Here is an 18,285-nt window from a genome sequence, read left to right on the forward strand (position 1 = left end):
CAAAACTGACCATCACTGTTATAATCAATCCCATTAACCTAACCTCAAAATTCCTTATTTTCTTTTATCTTGTTTGATGAAGACGAACCAATTGTAAAACGATGTGTACGCAAAACGCACTTAGATTTCTGGACTGGCTATTTAATAATGTATTCTTAAGTTTGATTTCGTGGATTATGAAACGAGGTGGTCTGTATTAAAAAAAAAATAAAGAACAAAACACGTACAAAAAGTATAAGTTTTTGTATAAAAAAACATTAGGTTAACAAGCAAGAAGTACTACAGTAAAAGTTGATAAATGAACAAATCAGAAAATTATAAGTTGTATGTAGACAAAATGCGTGTCTGTCGTTCTAATTCATAATCCTGGTTCCTTTGATAACTATTTACATCTCTGGGTCGATGCCACTGCTGGTTGACGTTTCGTTTAAGCGGGTTTCACCAGCCCAGTAGTCAGCACTTCGGTGTTCAGGTAAATATCAATTGTATGGTTATGTTTATAAATGTCCTGTTCTTCATGACAAAACAGGATTTTGGTTTATCTCAGGAACAGATAACTTTAGACGTATGTGGCATAGTTTTTTTTCAAATTTTGGATCATAAATGCTCTTCAACTTTGTACTTGTTTGGCGTAATACTATTTTGATCTGAGCTTCACTGATGAGTTGTGTGTAGCAAAACGCGCGTCTGGCGTATTAAATTATATTCCAGGTACCTTCGATAACTATTGTTTGATTCTTTATTAATAATCTCTTCACAAATCAAACGGTTGTAAGCAATTATTGATCACGGTACAGCTTCAAAATTATGCAAATCACATACTCTGAAATGTCGAATGATTAACAAACAATTTGACATATCAGAATATTCAAATTTTATAGCTACCTTCTTGTTATCTAAAGTAGAACTTCGGTTTTTACAATGTTTGATATTGAAGTCAGTACAAATAATCAAAACATGTAGCACCAATTTTTTAACTCACAGTAGATTTGAAAACACATAATAGTACATAAATTATAGATATTGATATAAGCATGTATAAAAAGTTTATCAAAGACACCAATTTTAAAAATTAATTAACAAAGCGGAGGTCCATAAACATGCCATTCGATGATGTACAAATAAAAAGTAAAATAATAATTAAAATGATAATGATAATGATAATAACAATGTATGGATTTGTATGAGTGAAAAGAAGAATGTAAAAAACTTTTTTACAAAAATAAGGCCGTTAGTTTTCTCGTTTGAATTGTTTTACATTGTCTTATCGGGGCCTTTTATATCTGACTATGCGGTATGGACTTTGCTCATTGTTGAAGGCCATACGATGACCTATAGTTGTTTATGATTGTGTCATTTTGGTCGTTTGTGGATAGTTGCCTCATTGGCAGTCATACCCCGTATTATTTTATATATTTTTAACCTATATATAAAGATCGTTAAGCAATTTAACATTTAATAACGTTTTGAATGTGCTGGTTATATACTGTATTACTTATTACTTCTTACGACGAATACAATGAGGCCAAAATAGACAGGCTATTCAGTCGTAGACACGCATGTTACCATTTTCTGATATAAATATACATTCTAAAAAAGTTTTACCAAAAACATTTACCTATGTAGAACGTATACATCGGTGACTAAGAAATTAAGTAGTTTTGTGTAATTCGATTTATCATTTGATATTCTAGAAGAATGTTTAGTTTAATGAAAAAGATCTTCATGAAAAGACTAGCACACAGTTATATATCATAAGATTGTTGTCAAACATCGAAAATATTTAAATTCATGAAACACAAAGAATTGCAAAATGAAATTTTTATGTATAATTAAACTGTACAAACACTTTTAAAATAAGCAAACCTGTAACGCTTTAGATATCATGGAAATAGGTCGACACTAAATAGTCCATTGAAATTGACAGTTGTAGGTTAATAATCTTACTTTTATTGCAGTAAAACATTTCTCTTTTATAAACATGTGTCTTGGGTATTTCAAAGCACCATTGTTTTTTTTTTATTATAGGTTTCTATAGAATATTTTGTAAACTTGAGGTTACATGGTTACTAAACCTTGTACACAGATTAAATAAGGGGAGAAATGAGATTTGTTAACTTCAAGTGACAGTTATTTTCTTATATGCAATGCAATGCTATGTGAAATGTTTTCTATAGTACTGGACATGATATAACTTAATTCATGCAATGTAAATCAATGTTGGTATTACAACAAATATTTACAAACATTTTTGATAAAAATACATTTAACATATGGTTCCTTTTTAGAAGTTAATATACTGTCTGCACTTTTAACATCACAGTAATGCATATAAAACACAAGTTGTCCAATTTGAATGGCCTCTTAAGGTGGCTCGGAACTTTTCGACGGCGCATAGTTTCACGTATGATTTACAAAATTATTTGTCGTAAATTCGATTTAATTTTTTTTTAAATATTTTGATTGATTGGAAATGTTAAATTATTGTAGTTATGTAACTAATAGAATATTTTCGTTATTGTTCATATTTGTTAAAGAGTCAAAATGATATTTTACCCATTTTAACCATTTTCTCGCTAAAATTTGGGTGTTAAGGAAAAATGGTTTTTTTCCCTTATCGGTGACATATGTTTTTTATTTGCTCATTCTTTGAAGCTATATTTCAGCTTTTTATATTACAGTTTTGGACCAAGTGTCATAGAACGTTTTTTTGATATTCCGATAAAAATATGTCAACACCTCTTTTTTCCCTATCATTTCATTGAAAAATGGTCCCTTTTACATACCTGTTTAAAAGTAAAATTGTGAGCTTAAATGGTCCATGACCTCCTATTTTTGTCGACCAATTTGATTCACTTTCTCATGTTTCTGTAAAGAATAAAATAACAAAAAATACGGCATTTCTGATAGAAAATTCGAATAGGCCCGAGCCACCTTAACTGATATATATTATGTCGCCTTTGAATTACTGGAAACAATAAACAATGATCAACACATACACAAAGTCAAAATGTTATAATTAATATAATAATTCAAAATCCGTAATTGAAGCGAAGCATTCCCGAGGAATATCTGTACTTGATTTCACATCCTAAAAACAAATAAAGAACATTTTGTTAAAATACAGAAAGAGACATAAATAGATAACACAAATTTACAATACCAGTATATAAATAAATCTAAGTTGAATGTTTAATTTAGGTAAATATTATTAAAAACAATAGTGCGTATCGTTAAGATTGTAGACTCATTCTGTTCCTCCAAATCTTTAACTTTAAACACAGTTTGTAAGACAAAATTATTTGTTTTTCGCATGCACTGTATCTTATTGTTTTTCTTTTTGATTTATTTCACAACTCATTATAGATACTTAGTACCAACATATATCCTTGACCAGATAAGAGGAGTTCATCTGTTTTGTTTGCCGCACCCACGAAAATTATAAGCTTACGATGAAAAGTAGTATGTCCACAACGAAAAGGTAATTTGCCCAGAAATAAAAATGCAATCTGTTAATATCTTAATCATTACTTCTGCATTAATTCAAATATTGTGTAAATTACAATACTTGTATATAATTACATGATTTACGCGAGATGTGACCGTTTACATAAGGATTTGTTGTATGTACTCGTTAATATGGGGACTTTTGAAGCTACTGCCGATCTGGAGTATGTTGTCATGGGCAATTATTTAAAGGTAACAATATTTACAACAAGGCTAGAATCTGTGAAAAAATACGTTATACAATTAATTACTGAGGTCATAACAGAAGTTGTACTAGCAAGATGGGATCAAGGCACTACAAATACTGAAGTGGAAAAAACGACGACATGATCATAACGAGCTAAAGATTAGGCACACAGAGTCAACACAGTAAATTCAAAATATGGAAACCCTAAAAAATTGCATTTAAGATAAACTATTCGCATCGAAAACACTTTTTAATAAGAAACATGAGCGTCAATTTAATATTCAAATGTATGGTATAAAAAATAGAGAAATGTACTATTATGGAATAAAGTAAATAATGAAAAATGCATATAAAGTGACGAATAAGATTAACGTAGTACGTGAAGTAGATGATTCGTAATGAAAGAGACACGAAACAAACTGGCATTAGTTGCATATATAGTATGTAGAATAGAATGTGAATCCATTATAATACTTAGAGGCAAAGTTCAAGTCCTAGAAGCATGCTTTAAAAATGCAATGGATGTCAAGTTCATGTTTACCGATTTGAATTAAATTCTCTCATTTTATTTATAACTCTGTAAAACATTTATCCATATCATAAAAATTCTAACATAATATATTTACCATGTTTACAGGGCTTGAGAGTGAGAATATGTTACTTCGTTTTTGTGTGTATATTAGTCTAAACGTCTTTTTCTTTACTATCGAAATGACCTTTAGAGACCTTCGTTGGTCATATAAGCTATATAAACATAAATATAGATAAAATTAGAAACAAACTCGTTCATTTGGATTTTTTTAAAGTTTGTATAATTTCATATTCTAAATTAAAACTATATGCTATTCATCGTTTTTACCTGTATAAGAATGATATTGTGTGGATCGAATCAGTCAATCAAATGATTTACCTCTGTTTTACTACTCAATGATGAAAATCTTTTCCTTTGAGTAACTCAGCACAAACAAAACATGCGTTATCCATTCTCTAAGTAAGGGGGTAAAATTGAAGTTCACATAAATACGCCTTTAAAAGATTTAAAAAAACTAATAAAAACCTTTCAAATGATCAAGAAGACCCATACCCTATAATTCAAAAGACCATGCGTTGTTAGACGTCTTGTGTTGGCCTTTCCAATTGTTTATCTTTTATTTTACTGAATTGTTGATACCGCATACTTTAAATCACAAACTTTTATTTAAAACTACCTTTTATAACTTGTTATGTTTTACATCAGCAACTGTATCTTCTTATCAAAATAAAGATTACATGCTACTTGAAAGTCTGTATGTACCAACATGTCTCCATCTACATATTAAAATATACTGTGAATATTTTAAGTTTTGACAGGATCTATAAAGCAATATGCATGTCTCTTTTTTTTTGTGTTATGTTGTTGTTGTCTTTTTATATACCTATGCGTATAATGTGCATGGTAAGAATCATTTACCTCATTTTGCTAGTTTGTTTATCTTTACTTTTTATGGTCAGGATAAGATTGAATTATAAACTGCTTTGTGGATAATTATCTCATTAATGTCCAAACTTCCACGCAAAAAAAAAGCATACATGCTGACATGATCACTTGCATTAAGCAAAAGAGCTAGAAATTTACACAGACTTAAAAAAATTCACATGAAGAAAAGCTAATACAATAATACAAGACTACTCGCAGCTTTATTATTGTTTATCAAAATACCATAATCAAAATGTATATGATGTTCAAATTCAAGACAGTCATTGATGATCCAATCACTACTCAATAATATTAAATAGGCAGATGAATGAGTTCATGATTGAAAGAGGATTAAGACAGTTAAACATCGATTTTTGCGTCAGGTGGAAACACAAAACACAAAATTGTAATTCTGGTATCTATGATGAATTTATGTACATGCCATGGAATATTCCAATACTATGAAAGACATTATACATAAAGTAAAAAAACTAAATGCATTTAGGAATAATACTTATTGAAATATATTCAATATTCATCGTATTAAAAAAAAATACAAATAAAATACTATTGAAATAATGGATAGATAATAATACATTTGTAATGCATATTGCAGAACTTACAATACTAACATTTACTGACTAGATTTGAATGTACAGTTTCATATTAAACGAGACCGGGATAAGCTATCGGTATTTGCTATATCTAACTAACAAACGTTAAAATTTTCAATAAGGTATAATGAGATTTATGAAAAAAAATATCCACTACCCTTTATGTAATAACTTATCACCCTAACATTTCATAAATTATCAATTTCTACTGAAGATGTTTTCAAAAAGAGTGTATGCAGAAATATTTTTGTTTGTGTTTTAAGCATGTTGTAACCTACACAAGTAATACGCAATAGTACATTTATGTCGAACTATATTGAGAAAACTGTTCATCAAACAGTTGTTATGGTATGATTGGCTTAAGACATTTTCGTGCACTTTATTTGTAAATTTATACAGGACATATTACTTTCTAATTAACAGGAGCGTGGGAACAACAACGATTCCAAGTCCTCCAAGAACAGCACCCAAATAAAAGATTTCTGGACTGATAGTCTGCTTACTGTGTTCGTACAGTTTTTCTGAACTGGTTGTCTGCTTACTTGTTTCGTGCAGTGTGTCTAAACTGGTGGTTGTCTCACTGATTTTGAACGTTTTTTCTGAACTGGTAGTCTGCTCACTGGTTTGGTACAGTTTTTCTGAACTGGTAGTCTGCTTCCTGGGTTCGTATAGTATTTCTTGAGTGTTAGTCTGCTCGACGGTTTCGTACAGTTTTTCTGAATTGGTAGTCTGCTCACTGGTTTCATACAGTTTTTCTGAACTGGTTGTCTGCTCACTTGGTTCGTACAGTATGTCTAAACTGGTAGTTGTCTCACTGGATTTAAACTTTTTTTCTGAACTGGTAGTCTGCTCACTAGTCTCATACATTATATTTGAACTGGTAGTCTGCTCACTGGTTTCGTGCAGTATTTCTGAACTGGTAGTCTGCATACTGTTTTCGTACAGTTTTGTTGAACTGATAGTCTGCTTACGGGGTGAAAACGTCGTTGACGGTTTGCACATATTATGTTCTTGGTGGTAGCATTTTCTCTCAACAACGCATACATCTTCCTATAAACGTTAAACTTATTGTTGGCAAATATATGTAAAATTAATGTTTAATATACATTGAAAATATAATATTTAATATACATTTTGTAGATAAATTTATATTTAGTTAAGTAACCCTGTCTTATAAATAAAATGAAAAAATGGACGGAAATTTGACTGCCAAGTTAAACAAGCGATCCGATGATACTAATTTTGGTAGTTATAAATCAACCGGTTTATTTTTTTAAGGTAATATTTCAGAGGGTGTCCATGGAAAACCCAGGCAGTGGATGGCACATGAAATATTTTGTTTTCAAAATTTGTTCATCTATTTCATATCACACATTCATTCTTTCTCAAAGTTAAATGATGTTTTTTTTTTAACTGCAACAAATAAAAAAAAAACAAAAATACATAAAAAGCAACGAAAATTCATTGAAAAGGGGAGATAACTTTCCATTTTGTACAAAATTTTGTTGCGTTGTCAATGAACTTTAAAATCGTTTTCTGGGCCATCCACTGTTGATTTAAAAATATCTTTGACATTTATATTCTTTGTATGATCGTATGATGTAAACATTGCATTGGAACCAAATATTCAGTGGGAAACAAATTATGTTGTGACACCCATATCATAGGATTTGTCTGATATTTACCTGGAAAGCCTCTTAAAGATTCTGCATTATAATTACAATTTCTAATTTATAGATGTTCTTTGTGATCCGTTATTTCCTAAGTAAATTGATTTCAGTGTTGAAAAAAGACAATTGCAGGTTACAACTGGTGTGGATTGTTAAATAGCGCTAGATTTTATTTCATATTCATGTATCATAAAAAACATTTACACTTTACATACAAAGAAGTGCATATCAATACATAACGCGACAAAAGATCTACAACAATTGAATAGCCTGTTATGCACAGTTAAATAATGGGATTTATATGTATAAATAATTGCATGGCATTTTTCATATCAGACTCTTTGTTGGTCCTAGGTACATTGTAATCGATAGCTGATTTCGGAAACGAGGGTCGATGATCTTTTTGTCATTACATCAGCAGAATACAAGACAAGAACTATCAGCATGTTGTCTTTCTTTGAACTTGTAGATTCTAATTAACAGAATATCAATTTGAAAGACACATTTCTTAACTTTAATAGTTGTTACTGATTTAACAAGCGATTGTATTTATCTGGTCCCAACAATTATCATGTTCTTAGTTTAAAAAAAGTTTTGTCGTCATTCCTGTGATGATTGCAATCGAAAACATGTGCATAGATTTTCTTTTATGTTTGCCATTAACCATATCTGGCATCTCAGTTAGGCCTAAAATTGTTTGGGCTGTCAAGAGTTGAATTACAGAATGTATTTGTCTTTTATAACATGTTTAATCTCAATGCATTCTTGCTCCTAAACCTTTTTTTGAAAAAATCATAAATCACTTGCCATGTTGTCTGCCATGTATACAAACACATTTCCAGAAATGCACGAAGTTGCATGTGAAAAACGGCACAGACATTAACAAAAATGAATATGATAACATTCCGGAAGCAGTCAATAAAGATTCGAGTGTCAGCTGTCCTAGAAAATTCTTGGGAATCTGATTAATAAACATAATATTAATCCTTCCATAGCCTTTTGATATTTCAAATTTTATTAAACTGTGAAATTTAAGTAATGTTTTATACCAGTATATGATAAAAGTATTTACCCTCATTCTACAGTCCACGGTGCCATTTACGTCCTTGCAGGTCGTGCACGTTGAGTCATATACTATTATTGGAGAACCCTTCGAGTATTTGATATCATCAAAGGAGACCGACACCAAGTACGCATCTAGCACAGGAAAGTTTTGTGATTTACTGTGATCCATTTGTTCTAGTGGACATTTTACTTCAGCGAAAGTTATCAACGATCCGTCAGTTGTTACATTTAGGGTGTCTGATTTAACCTCATGTAGTACAATCTGCAATATTAATACAGTATGTGTCAAAATAAATTGAGAGGGCCGTATCTTGGTAAATATTATTCTGTGCGGCGTCAGTTTATAAATAAAGGCAACAGTAGTATACCGCTGTTCAAAACTCATAAATCCATGGAAAAAAAACAAAATCGGGGTAACAAACTAAAACCGAGGGAAACGCATTAAATATAAGAAGAGAACAACGACACAACACTGAAATGTAACACACACAGAAACGGACCAGTATTTTGATACGTCATACGATAATTTTAAACAGTCTTTAAAAAAAGGGGAAAATGACAAATGAAATTCTAAACTCAGTAGCAGAAGAAAAACCGAAAACGTGATGGTTAACATAATACGTCAACAAACCCCATCATAAACTGTTTATGAAGCGGTATGCAGTTCTTGCTTCTCTTGCGGCACACGTCATTTTGCTTACGCAAAGCAAATATGTTGGTACATGTAATTCTCATCTGTTGATGTCACAAGTACGAAACAGACGTCTGGATTGTTGTTATATATATATAAGTGAGCTAGCTAAAATGATGGGACAAGGGATATTAGGCATTAAAATACAAGGAGGTTGGACGACCGTAGGTTCAATTAGCAATTTTACTAAGTTTTTCATAATATAAACCAACCACTTTCAGTTGTTGACACTGTTAAATTTATAAAACTTTTGCAGTACATCTCTAATGAAGAAAGTGTATTTTTTAGATTTATTTATTTACTAAATGACTTCTGCTGTTAAAATGTGGTATATAATATCTACCTGTGCCTCCATTATGCGGCATTTTACATTTCCTGATGCATAAAAACCATTTCCAAACACTGATATGAAAGCGCATGGCCTTTTCGATAAATCACAGAATGATTCCTCAATCAACCCGAATAGTTCAGGTTCTTTCCGGCGATCAACTGAACAATCTTCACCTTCGAATCCATTATCACATTCACAAGTCCCTAAAAATAATTTTGTAGCAAACATACTTTAACAAATTTACAAAATAATTGGAACGTCTGATTTTTTATTTTCATGAACAAGAATGGTTTATATAATATAAAATAGTTATCCTACTTCAGATTAGACCTGACTTACTCTTCCTTGCTAGTTCACAAGATAGCCGCCCTGAAGAAGACTTTTAATACTACCCAAACAATTTAAACCGACTCCTAGCCGACCAGCACTTGTAAAACACCTAAATGACGCGTTATAAGTAGATAAGTAGATAAGTCAAAGGGTATCTACACGTCTCAATCTTCAAAATCGCTTATCTAAAAATACGACCATCGCTAATACTTTTAACAATAAAAATAGTAGTTACCCTTCTATCGATAAGTGTCATGCCAAAAAATGACTTAGATGTCCCCGTCGTTCCACCAACAATACGGTAAGGTCCACATTTAATGGTCGCACATTTTCTTTAAAATTTGAAACTAATATAACTTGAAAAACAAACTTATTTATTTACTGACATGAAACAAACCGGGATGCGGTATTCAGTACGTAGGTGAAACTGGACGGTATTTATCTAAACGCCCTCAAGAACATCTATATCGTTTAAAAAGACCCAATAAATTCAAAAGTATCATTTATCAACTCCTTAAGAAGCACAATTATCCTATTTGATATTAAGCAGGTCAACCTTTGAAAGTAGTTAATAAGCAGCCTGGTGAATCTCATTCAAAGTGTGTACGATCACGGAAAATAATTGAATTAAATTGGATTAAAAAATTACAAAAAGTCTACCCTCTCGGTCTTAATGATAATATCATGGGACTTGGCAATATACCAAGAACCGATTCTGTTAACATTTTGGATATTGTTTCTAAAACTGTTCACAAAAACCGTTCTTATGGTCATAGAAAAAATCGCAATCAAAGAAAATTTCGGACCAATCATACCAATATTTCGGACCTAATTTCTATTTCAAAAAACAACGGCAGACATTATCTGTTAACAAAGCTCTGTTTATTACCGATTAATAAGTTAAATAAAATTTAACAGGATTGCAACACAATTTCAAATAGAAGTCCTAAGTATGATAGTTATCAAAGGTACCAGGAATATAATTTAGTACGCCAGACGCGCGTTTCGTATACATAAAACTCATCAGTGACGCTAAAATCAAACTATTTATAAAGCCAAACAAGTACAAAGTTGAAGAGCATTGAATATCCTCAAATCGCATTGACATCGTTCAAATTATAATGGCAGATTGTTAATATAAACTGTTTCCTAAAATGGATCGTCCTGAAGATCATAAAAAAAACATTTTATTAAAATAAAGTATTTCAATACAGGTTTTGATTTTGTAAATGTTGCTGGTATTTTTAACGACCATTCTGTTTAAGAACAAATTCCTAGATAATTTGATAATACTGAGCTCCCTCTTATTTGTTATATTTACAAGAAATCTACCCGGGAATTTGTATGTAATTAAAGCCAATTGTGTAAAGATGTGAAAATACACCTACTTCATATAATTGCAGTAATTCCGAATACATTTATGGACCCATTTACCATGTTATAACAGGAGATCTTAACATCATTCAAGACCGAGATTTAAAATCATTCCTCAGTAAAGGACCTAAATATCGTCCCCCGTCAATTATTAATTAGAATGAGTGTCGTTATATCATCCACGACTCACTCTGTACTTACTGTTTGAAATGGATAAAACTGGAAAAAGCTGACAAAAAATCTTTGGACTCTTTTTTTAATTCAGCAATGAAAGTCCCAACTATGTATTGGCTTCCTAAACTACACAAAACACCTTACAAATATAGATTTATTTCGTCTTCAAGCCATTGTTCCACTACTTAGTTATCTATTCGTCTTACCAGTACACTTGGTACAATCAAAAATCTGATAATAAGTTGTCCAAATCAGGCCTTCGAAAATAGTGGAATTAATTACTTTTGGAGTGGTAAAAACTCGTTGGAATTACTTGATAAATTGCATGCTTATATTGGTGATTTTGAAACTGTTCAAAGTTTTGATGTTTCTACCCTATACCACATTGCCTGACATTCTCATTAAGAAAAAATCAAACACCTAATTAGATGAGCATTTAAAAAGTCAGAATGTGAATATATATGTTTAAACTCTTTTAAGGCATTTTTTAGTAACAATTCCGTATATCGTCAGATTATCGGAAATCCAATGGGGACTAACTGTGCACCACTTATTGTGGACCTGTTTTTGTATTGCTACGAGTTACAATTTATGACAAAAATCAGCAAAGACCCATCGAAACAACATCTGATACACAAATTTAATAATACTTTTAGATATTTGGATGATAATTTGGTCTCTCAATAATGACGACTTCAGTATGTAAACTAAAGAAATTTATCCTGTTGAACTTACTTTAAAAAAGCTAATACTAACAATGACCACGGTCCTTTCCTCGATATTGATATATATATATATATATATATATATAAGTCTGAAAATTACACCAAACAGTGTTAGAGTTAGATTTTATACTGACAAATTTTTGTCCGTCCCTCAGCGGGATTCGAACTCACACCTTTATACACTACAGCACCATTCGCTTAGCCTCATGTCCAGCGCTCTAGACCACTCGACCACATCCGCTATATAAAAAAATATAACTTCAATAGTCGTAGTGTTACCTTGTCACGGAAGGTGAATCTAGAGATAGACATGAGACACGTGTTTTTAAGCGTGTGTAGATGTTATATTATTATTTTCATACACAATGTATTTATTATATGTCAGCAATCTAACTCTACAAATCTATCTCTAGATTCACCTTCCGTGACAAGGTAACACTACGACTATTGAAGTTATATTTTTTTATATAGCGGATGTGGTCGAGTGGTCTAGAGCGCTGGACATGAGGCTAAGCGAATGGTGCTGTAGTGTATAAAGGTGTGAGTTCGAATCCCGCTGAGGGACGGACAAAAATTTGTCAGTATAAAATCTAACTCTAACACTGTTTGGTGTAATTTTCAGACTTATATAAATATTTGCATTAACCTTGTATCTATATCACTCTTAGATCCAGTGGACATGTATATTGTATGGTTTGTCACTTGTTTAGACTTGTTTGTATATATATATATATATATATATATATATATATATATATATATATATATATATATATATATATATATATATATTTATCATTAACGGAAAGCTTAATACTAAAATGTATGATAAAAGAGATGATTTCTCATTTCCTATCGTTAATTATCCATTTTTAGATGGTGACACTCCCTTGTCACCATCTTACGGTGTTTATAAATCTCAACGTGTACGATTCGCTCTTGTATGTAACAATGTTTTAGATTTCAACGAGAGAAATGTATGTATTACTGAAAAATTATTACACCAGGGTTTTCGATATCACAAACTACAATGTAGTCAAAACATTTACTTAATTTTATCATCGGTAGAAGGACATAATTCGTAAATATAGCTCAACATGCAGACTTCTTATACGTTCAGGTATTTCACATCCAATATGTTATGGAAATATTCTTTATAAAGCACAAAAATGTCAGTCTTCACCAGATAAGCTATAAAACCTTAAATAGACTTATTAAGAAGGGACATAGTTACGATACTGTATACCATGGCTTCAATTGTCGTTTTCGTTTACAATATAGTGACGTTGAGAGGCACGTTCAGTCATTTTAAAATCAAGCCCAATGAGCATTTCTGGTCTAAAAAGATAAAGACGGCAATTTTTTGGGATCGAAGCACTCCAGACGATCGAAATGATTTGTTGTTTTTTTTTCTAATTAAGGCTTGCATTTTATTCTAACCAAAATTTTGTGAACGTTATGTGGCATTTGTTGTTGTTTTATAAACGCTACAAAAGAAGAAACAAATACATCGTTTAATAAGTTTGTACTGACCCTGTATGAACTTTCAACAATCAATGCTCATGTTGTTGGTAAACAGACTTTTTAATACATCGGTCGATCAGGTTGATTTTAGAAACAAATGTAGCGTTTGTTCTAACAAACGATGAACGACAAACTGTTTATGTAAACTTTGCAAACGTATGTTACGAGCAAATGATCAAAACATGTGCGTTCTGCGCCGTTTGCATCGTTTGTGTTAGAAGGAACTGCACTCTACAGCAGCTATTGATCATGTTAATATTGACGTACAAACTGAAGACGACGAAAAACTTGAGTAGTGACAAAATGATTCATGATAGTAAGACAGGCAAGTTTTGTTGAAGTGAATAATGCAAAGGTAATAGTATGTGTGTGTGTGTGTTTGTGTTTCTGTCGGACAAATAAGTAAATATATTTGTTTACACTGCTAAATTAATAAGGTTGAACATGTATTGTTTTCAACAAGCATTCGTGTCTCCGATGTGTGTATATTTTCTGCTGTTGTTTGAAGAGCGTGCTTTAATTTACATGAGTTGGTACCATATTTGATTTCTGGTTTATTTTGTGTTTGGAGTAAAACATGCATTAATATACCTTGCTGACATATTCCTGATTGAGAACAATCGTTCGGACAATCATTGTTGAAAACTGTTTCTGCTATATCCAGAATAGAAATGTCTTGCTCTTCAGCGATATCTAAATTATTTGTTGTTGTTGATCTAGTGGTAGATTGTGTTTTTCTGTCTAGCTGAATGCTGTGTGTCGTAGTTGTTTGTAGCTTTGGTTTTGGTTTCCAAAAAGTTGTATTCATAGTAATTTCATTTAAACAAGATGATGTCATTGAATCTAAAGATGCTGATAAAAAAACATCTGAACCAGATATCTAAATCAAACATATATCATTTTATCAGAATTACAGTGTATGTGTACAATATTATGGAAAAACAGACATAAGAATTCGAAGAAAACACCGATGGAAAATTGTTAAAATATTGATAGTAATTTAATACATTCAAATTATTTTCCTGCACAATTCTTGTTCTTTTGAATTTAATTGTGCAAACGGGAACATTTTAATAATTGACCCTCATATGTTTGTGTGATTTATCGGTATTTATTGCAATAACATACTATTAACAATTCGGAAAATTGATAATGCATCTTTTTTATATTATGATCGAAAATATCATTATTCAACACATTGCGAGTTAAACTATGAGTGATACACACCTACAGGATTTCAAAACGTATAATACCAACCTTTATATCGGCTACACATGTCGTCTTATCGACACCACTAGACTTAATTATTTTGCTGCACAATCTAAACATTTTTGACTTCGTAAAGTATGATTCACAAGCATTGACTGCCTTCTGCTCTGTCCAACCATTCTTCCATTCGAAATTCTAAGAGAAAAAAAACTTCTATTGATACATTGTGAATTAAAATATCTTTGGTCTATAAATGGCAACTAGTATTCTGACCAATACTGGGTACATATGTTTTGTGTGGGTTCAGTTTAACTGCAAATTGCTGTATATCAGTCTTTATCAAATAAGATTGATGTGTGTTTTATGAGCGAATTCTGACTTTCATGCTGACAATGTATATACCCGCCCTATTGTATTTCCTATGAAATCAAATTGAAACATTACTCGTGAAATAATGTAGCCTATAGATTATCACGAAACTTGAAACGTTTTAAAACATTTGATTAGTTTAGCATGTTAAAAGGGTTTATTTTGATTTTCACATGTTCTTGTAAAGCATCACATATAGATAAAAAAAAACAACAACATCTGAACAAGATATCTAAATGGAACATAATTATTATATCAGAATTACAGTATATGTGTAAAACATGATGAAAAAAACAGACATAAGAAGATGAAGACGAAGACACCGGTGTAGTATGCTACAATGCCTATTTTTTAACCCAGTATGCCTAGGTAAATTTTAAAATTGTTTGTATGCACATTGAACGACAAATCTATGTGACGTATAAAATTTTCTGACGTCAGAAACACAAATCAATGAATGTGTTTGTAGATAGATGTTTTTGTGTTCTGTTAAATGGTTCCTTTTAAAATTGTTATACGATGATGACTGATGTACCCGTATTTTGACTATTTTATATATTGTGTCTGTTTAGTTAACGCATCAATGTAAATATAACGGAATTTGATGAGACTGTCATCAAAATGAGAGGTTTAGCGCTATAAAACCAGGTTTAATCCACCAGTTTCTACATTTGAAAATGCCTGTACCAAGTCAGGAATATGACAGTTCTTGTCCATTCGTTTTTGATGCGTTTTGTTATTTGATTTTGCAATGTGATTATGGACTTTCCGAATTGATTTTTCTCTAAGTTCGTTTTTTTGTGATTTTACTTTTTTGTTATAAGGATGTTTGTATTTCATTCACTCAAATTATTTGTCTGCACATTTATTGTCCTTTTGAATTAAATCGTGCAAGAGAAAACATTGAATGATTGACTCTCACATGTTTTTTTCGATTTCTTTCCTATCTTCGCGGATTATGTGTGGTAAGTTGTCAAATTTTAAATAGTAAATACTCAACCTCTGTTTTAACTACTCTACAGTTGTCAAATTTGAAATATTTACAAATTTAGATCGTTAGTGCTGTTTATTTGGAATTTTTATTGACGCTATCGTTCTTGTAACAAATAACTGTCATCACCGTTAAAGTTTTTGAATTGTGCTACTTCATATCGCACGTTATTATTTTTATTTGAAGCATTTATTTAAAGTATCTTTTATTAGACATATAACCTATGTCTTGTTTAAAAAAATTTCAGAATGGTGCAAGCGTCTTAACTGATTTTTGGTTTGACTTTTTTATTGTACAAATTTCAAGATTGTTATAGTTTAATCAAAGAAGATTGATATGATTCATTTAACATCACTATCGTACTGATGAAGGATATCTGTTATCCCAAATATTTAAAAAAAAAAAAAAAAAAAAAAAAAAACAACATTTATGCGTTTTGTTAATATATACTTTTTCGCATTTTTGGTCTTGTGGAATATGTTGTTTGTGCTGTATTTAGACCCTTATACAACGTATACAAATTGCGGTTTTTATTCGTCGCAATCCGAGGTTTGAACGTAGTTTTCAATTTAGACTCGTATATTTTTTCTTATATATGCAATTGTATTTTTTTTTGTCTCAAATCGAAAAAAAACCCTAGAACCTGCTTAACTTGTGGTAATTGACCTTTTATGAGCCACTGAAGTCTTAAATTAAAATGAAAATGAAAATCATCTGGCAAAATATTTTTCCCTCTTTCGCAGAAAAAACCCAAGAAGTTCGAACATCTTTTAAATATTCCTCGACCTAACCTTATGCATGTACATGTGCACATCCATAAGAAGCTTACCATCTACTCTATCATATCTGCTCCTTTAAAGTCAATAGCGGCATAATTTAAAGGACATATTGAAATGGGTTAAGGAAGGGATATATTTACAAATTGTATGGAACTGATATGTCAGAAAAGATTATTATTTTTTTCGTGACTGCTATAGAAATATCAAGGATCTTGACAAACAAAAATAGGATCTTTTATAACAATGTCATTACATGTAGCAATTATGGTACTAAATGTGAATTGTTCCTAAGAATGTTGTTACCTGTGGGCCTTTTTCGTATATCACCACATCAATCGGTATATCAAATTCAAAATCATCTGCTATTTCTCGCTTCGTTCTGCCGTAGTTACGACATTTATTGTCCTTCCAGTTCATAGGTTTGCACAGTGGTAGGCTTTCCTTCCATGTACAGTCTGCTGTTTCTTTCATTTCGGGTTGTAAATCAGATATGAGAGACCTGTTGTAACATGAGCAGTACAACACTTCTGTCTTCAGTTTCTCTGTTCTGCTTCTTGCGATGAAAAGGCTTTGAGGTCCAGGAACTCTAATCATTGCAAACAAAAACAAAATCAATCAAACACCAAAATAAAAAGAAATCCAATGCATATCTGAAAAAGGGCAGAAGATCACACCACGATAAAACAATTGTATATTGAAGAATACCTTACATATGCAACTCACATGACAAAATGAATCATAAGTTGTTCACAGACTGAATTTGGCATTATATAAATGTTTATATGCTATATATGTATAAATATATACTAAAGGTAAATAATGACCCAAAACTGGTCCTGTCTTATTGTCTTATTCTGAACAGCTCTTTTTATGGAAAACTGGTAACGTCCAGATTGTTGAGAAAAAGGAAAGACATATCATATCTATGAATATATAGCTAAAATTGAAATAGCTCATTAAAAGTATGAAATACTTACTCCCAACTTCTAATCATTTCTGTTTTGCTCACAGTATTTCCTTTTCTATTTGAAAAATCATCGCCACTATTGCCATTATACGTTCCACATAAACCTTCTACTTGTTCCCAGTCACTTGGAGAAATGACAACGTGGATATTTAACCAAGATGGTTTTACATATACTTTTATACGTGTCCCAGTTGGCATTATCACCTTTGAAAAACAATAACACATCACAAATCGTTATTAAAAAAAATATATATATTTGAACACCAGGTTTTAAACTACATGAATCCGAATAGATTTATTGATTTTTTTTTCATCAGGAACG

At 31.2% G+C, this 18,285-nt stretch overlaps 1 protein-coding gene across 1 annotated transcript in view; it reads right to left on the bottom strand.

The window, feature by feature from the left end:
• Nucleotides 1-392: 392 nt before the first annotated feature.
• LOC143076884 (von Willebrand factor D and EGF domain-containing protein-like) overlaps nucleotides 393-18,285 on the bottom strand; it is a 38,094-nt gene continuing 20,201 nt past the window's right edge. The window contains exons 11-20 of the mRNA XM_076252771.1: nucleotides 17,974-18,167; nucleotides 17,300-17,582; nucleotides 14,906-15,052; nucleotides 14,240-14,528; nucleotides 9,534-9,724; nucleotides 8,507-8,761; nucleotides 6,174-6,814; nucleotides 4,903-5,002; nucleotides 4,321-4,438; nucleotides 393-3,091 (exon numbers count right to left, since the gene is read on the bottom strand). Of these exons, the coding sequence (XP_076108886.1) occupies nucleotides 4,960-5,002; nucleotides 6,174-6,814; nucleotides 8,507-8,761; nucleotides 9,534-9,724; nucleotides 14,240-14,528; nucleotides 14,906-15,052; nucleotides 17,300-17,582; nucleotides 17,974-18,167 (2,043 nt within the window). The 3' untranslated portion in view covers nucleotides 393-3,091; nucleotides 4,321-4,438; nucleotides 4,903-4,959. The remainder of the gene's footprint in view (nucleotides 3,092-4,320; nucleotides 4,439-4,902; nucleotides 5,003-6,173; nucleotides 6,815-8,506; nucleotides 8,762-9,533; nucleotides 9,725-14,239; nucleotides 14,529-14,905; nucleotides 15,053-17,299; nucleotides 17,583-17,973; nucleotides 18,168-18,285) is intronic.

The sequence above is a fragment of the Mytilus galloprovincialis genome, chromosome 5 (assembly GCF_965363235.1).
Source record: "Mytilus galloprovincialis chromosome 5, xbMytGall1.hap1.1, whole genome shotgun sequence".
NCBI classification, from domain to species: Eukaryota; Metazoa; Mollusca; class Bivalvia; order Mytilida; family Mytilidae; genus Mytilus; species Mytilus galloprovincialis.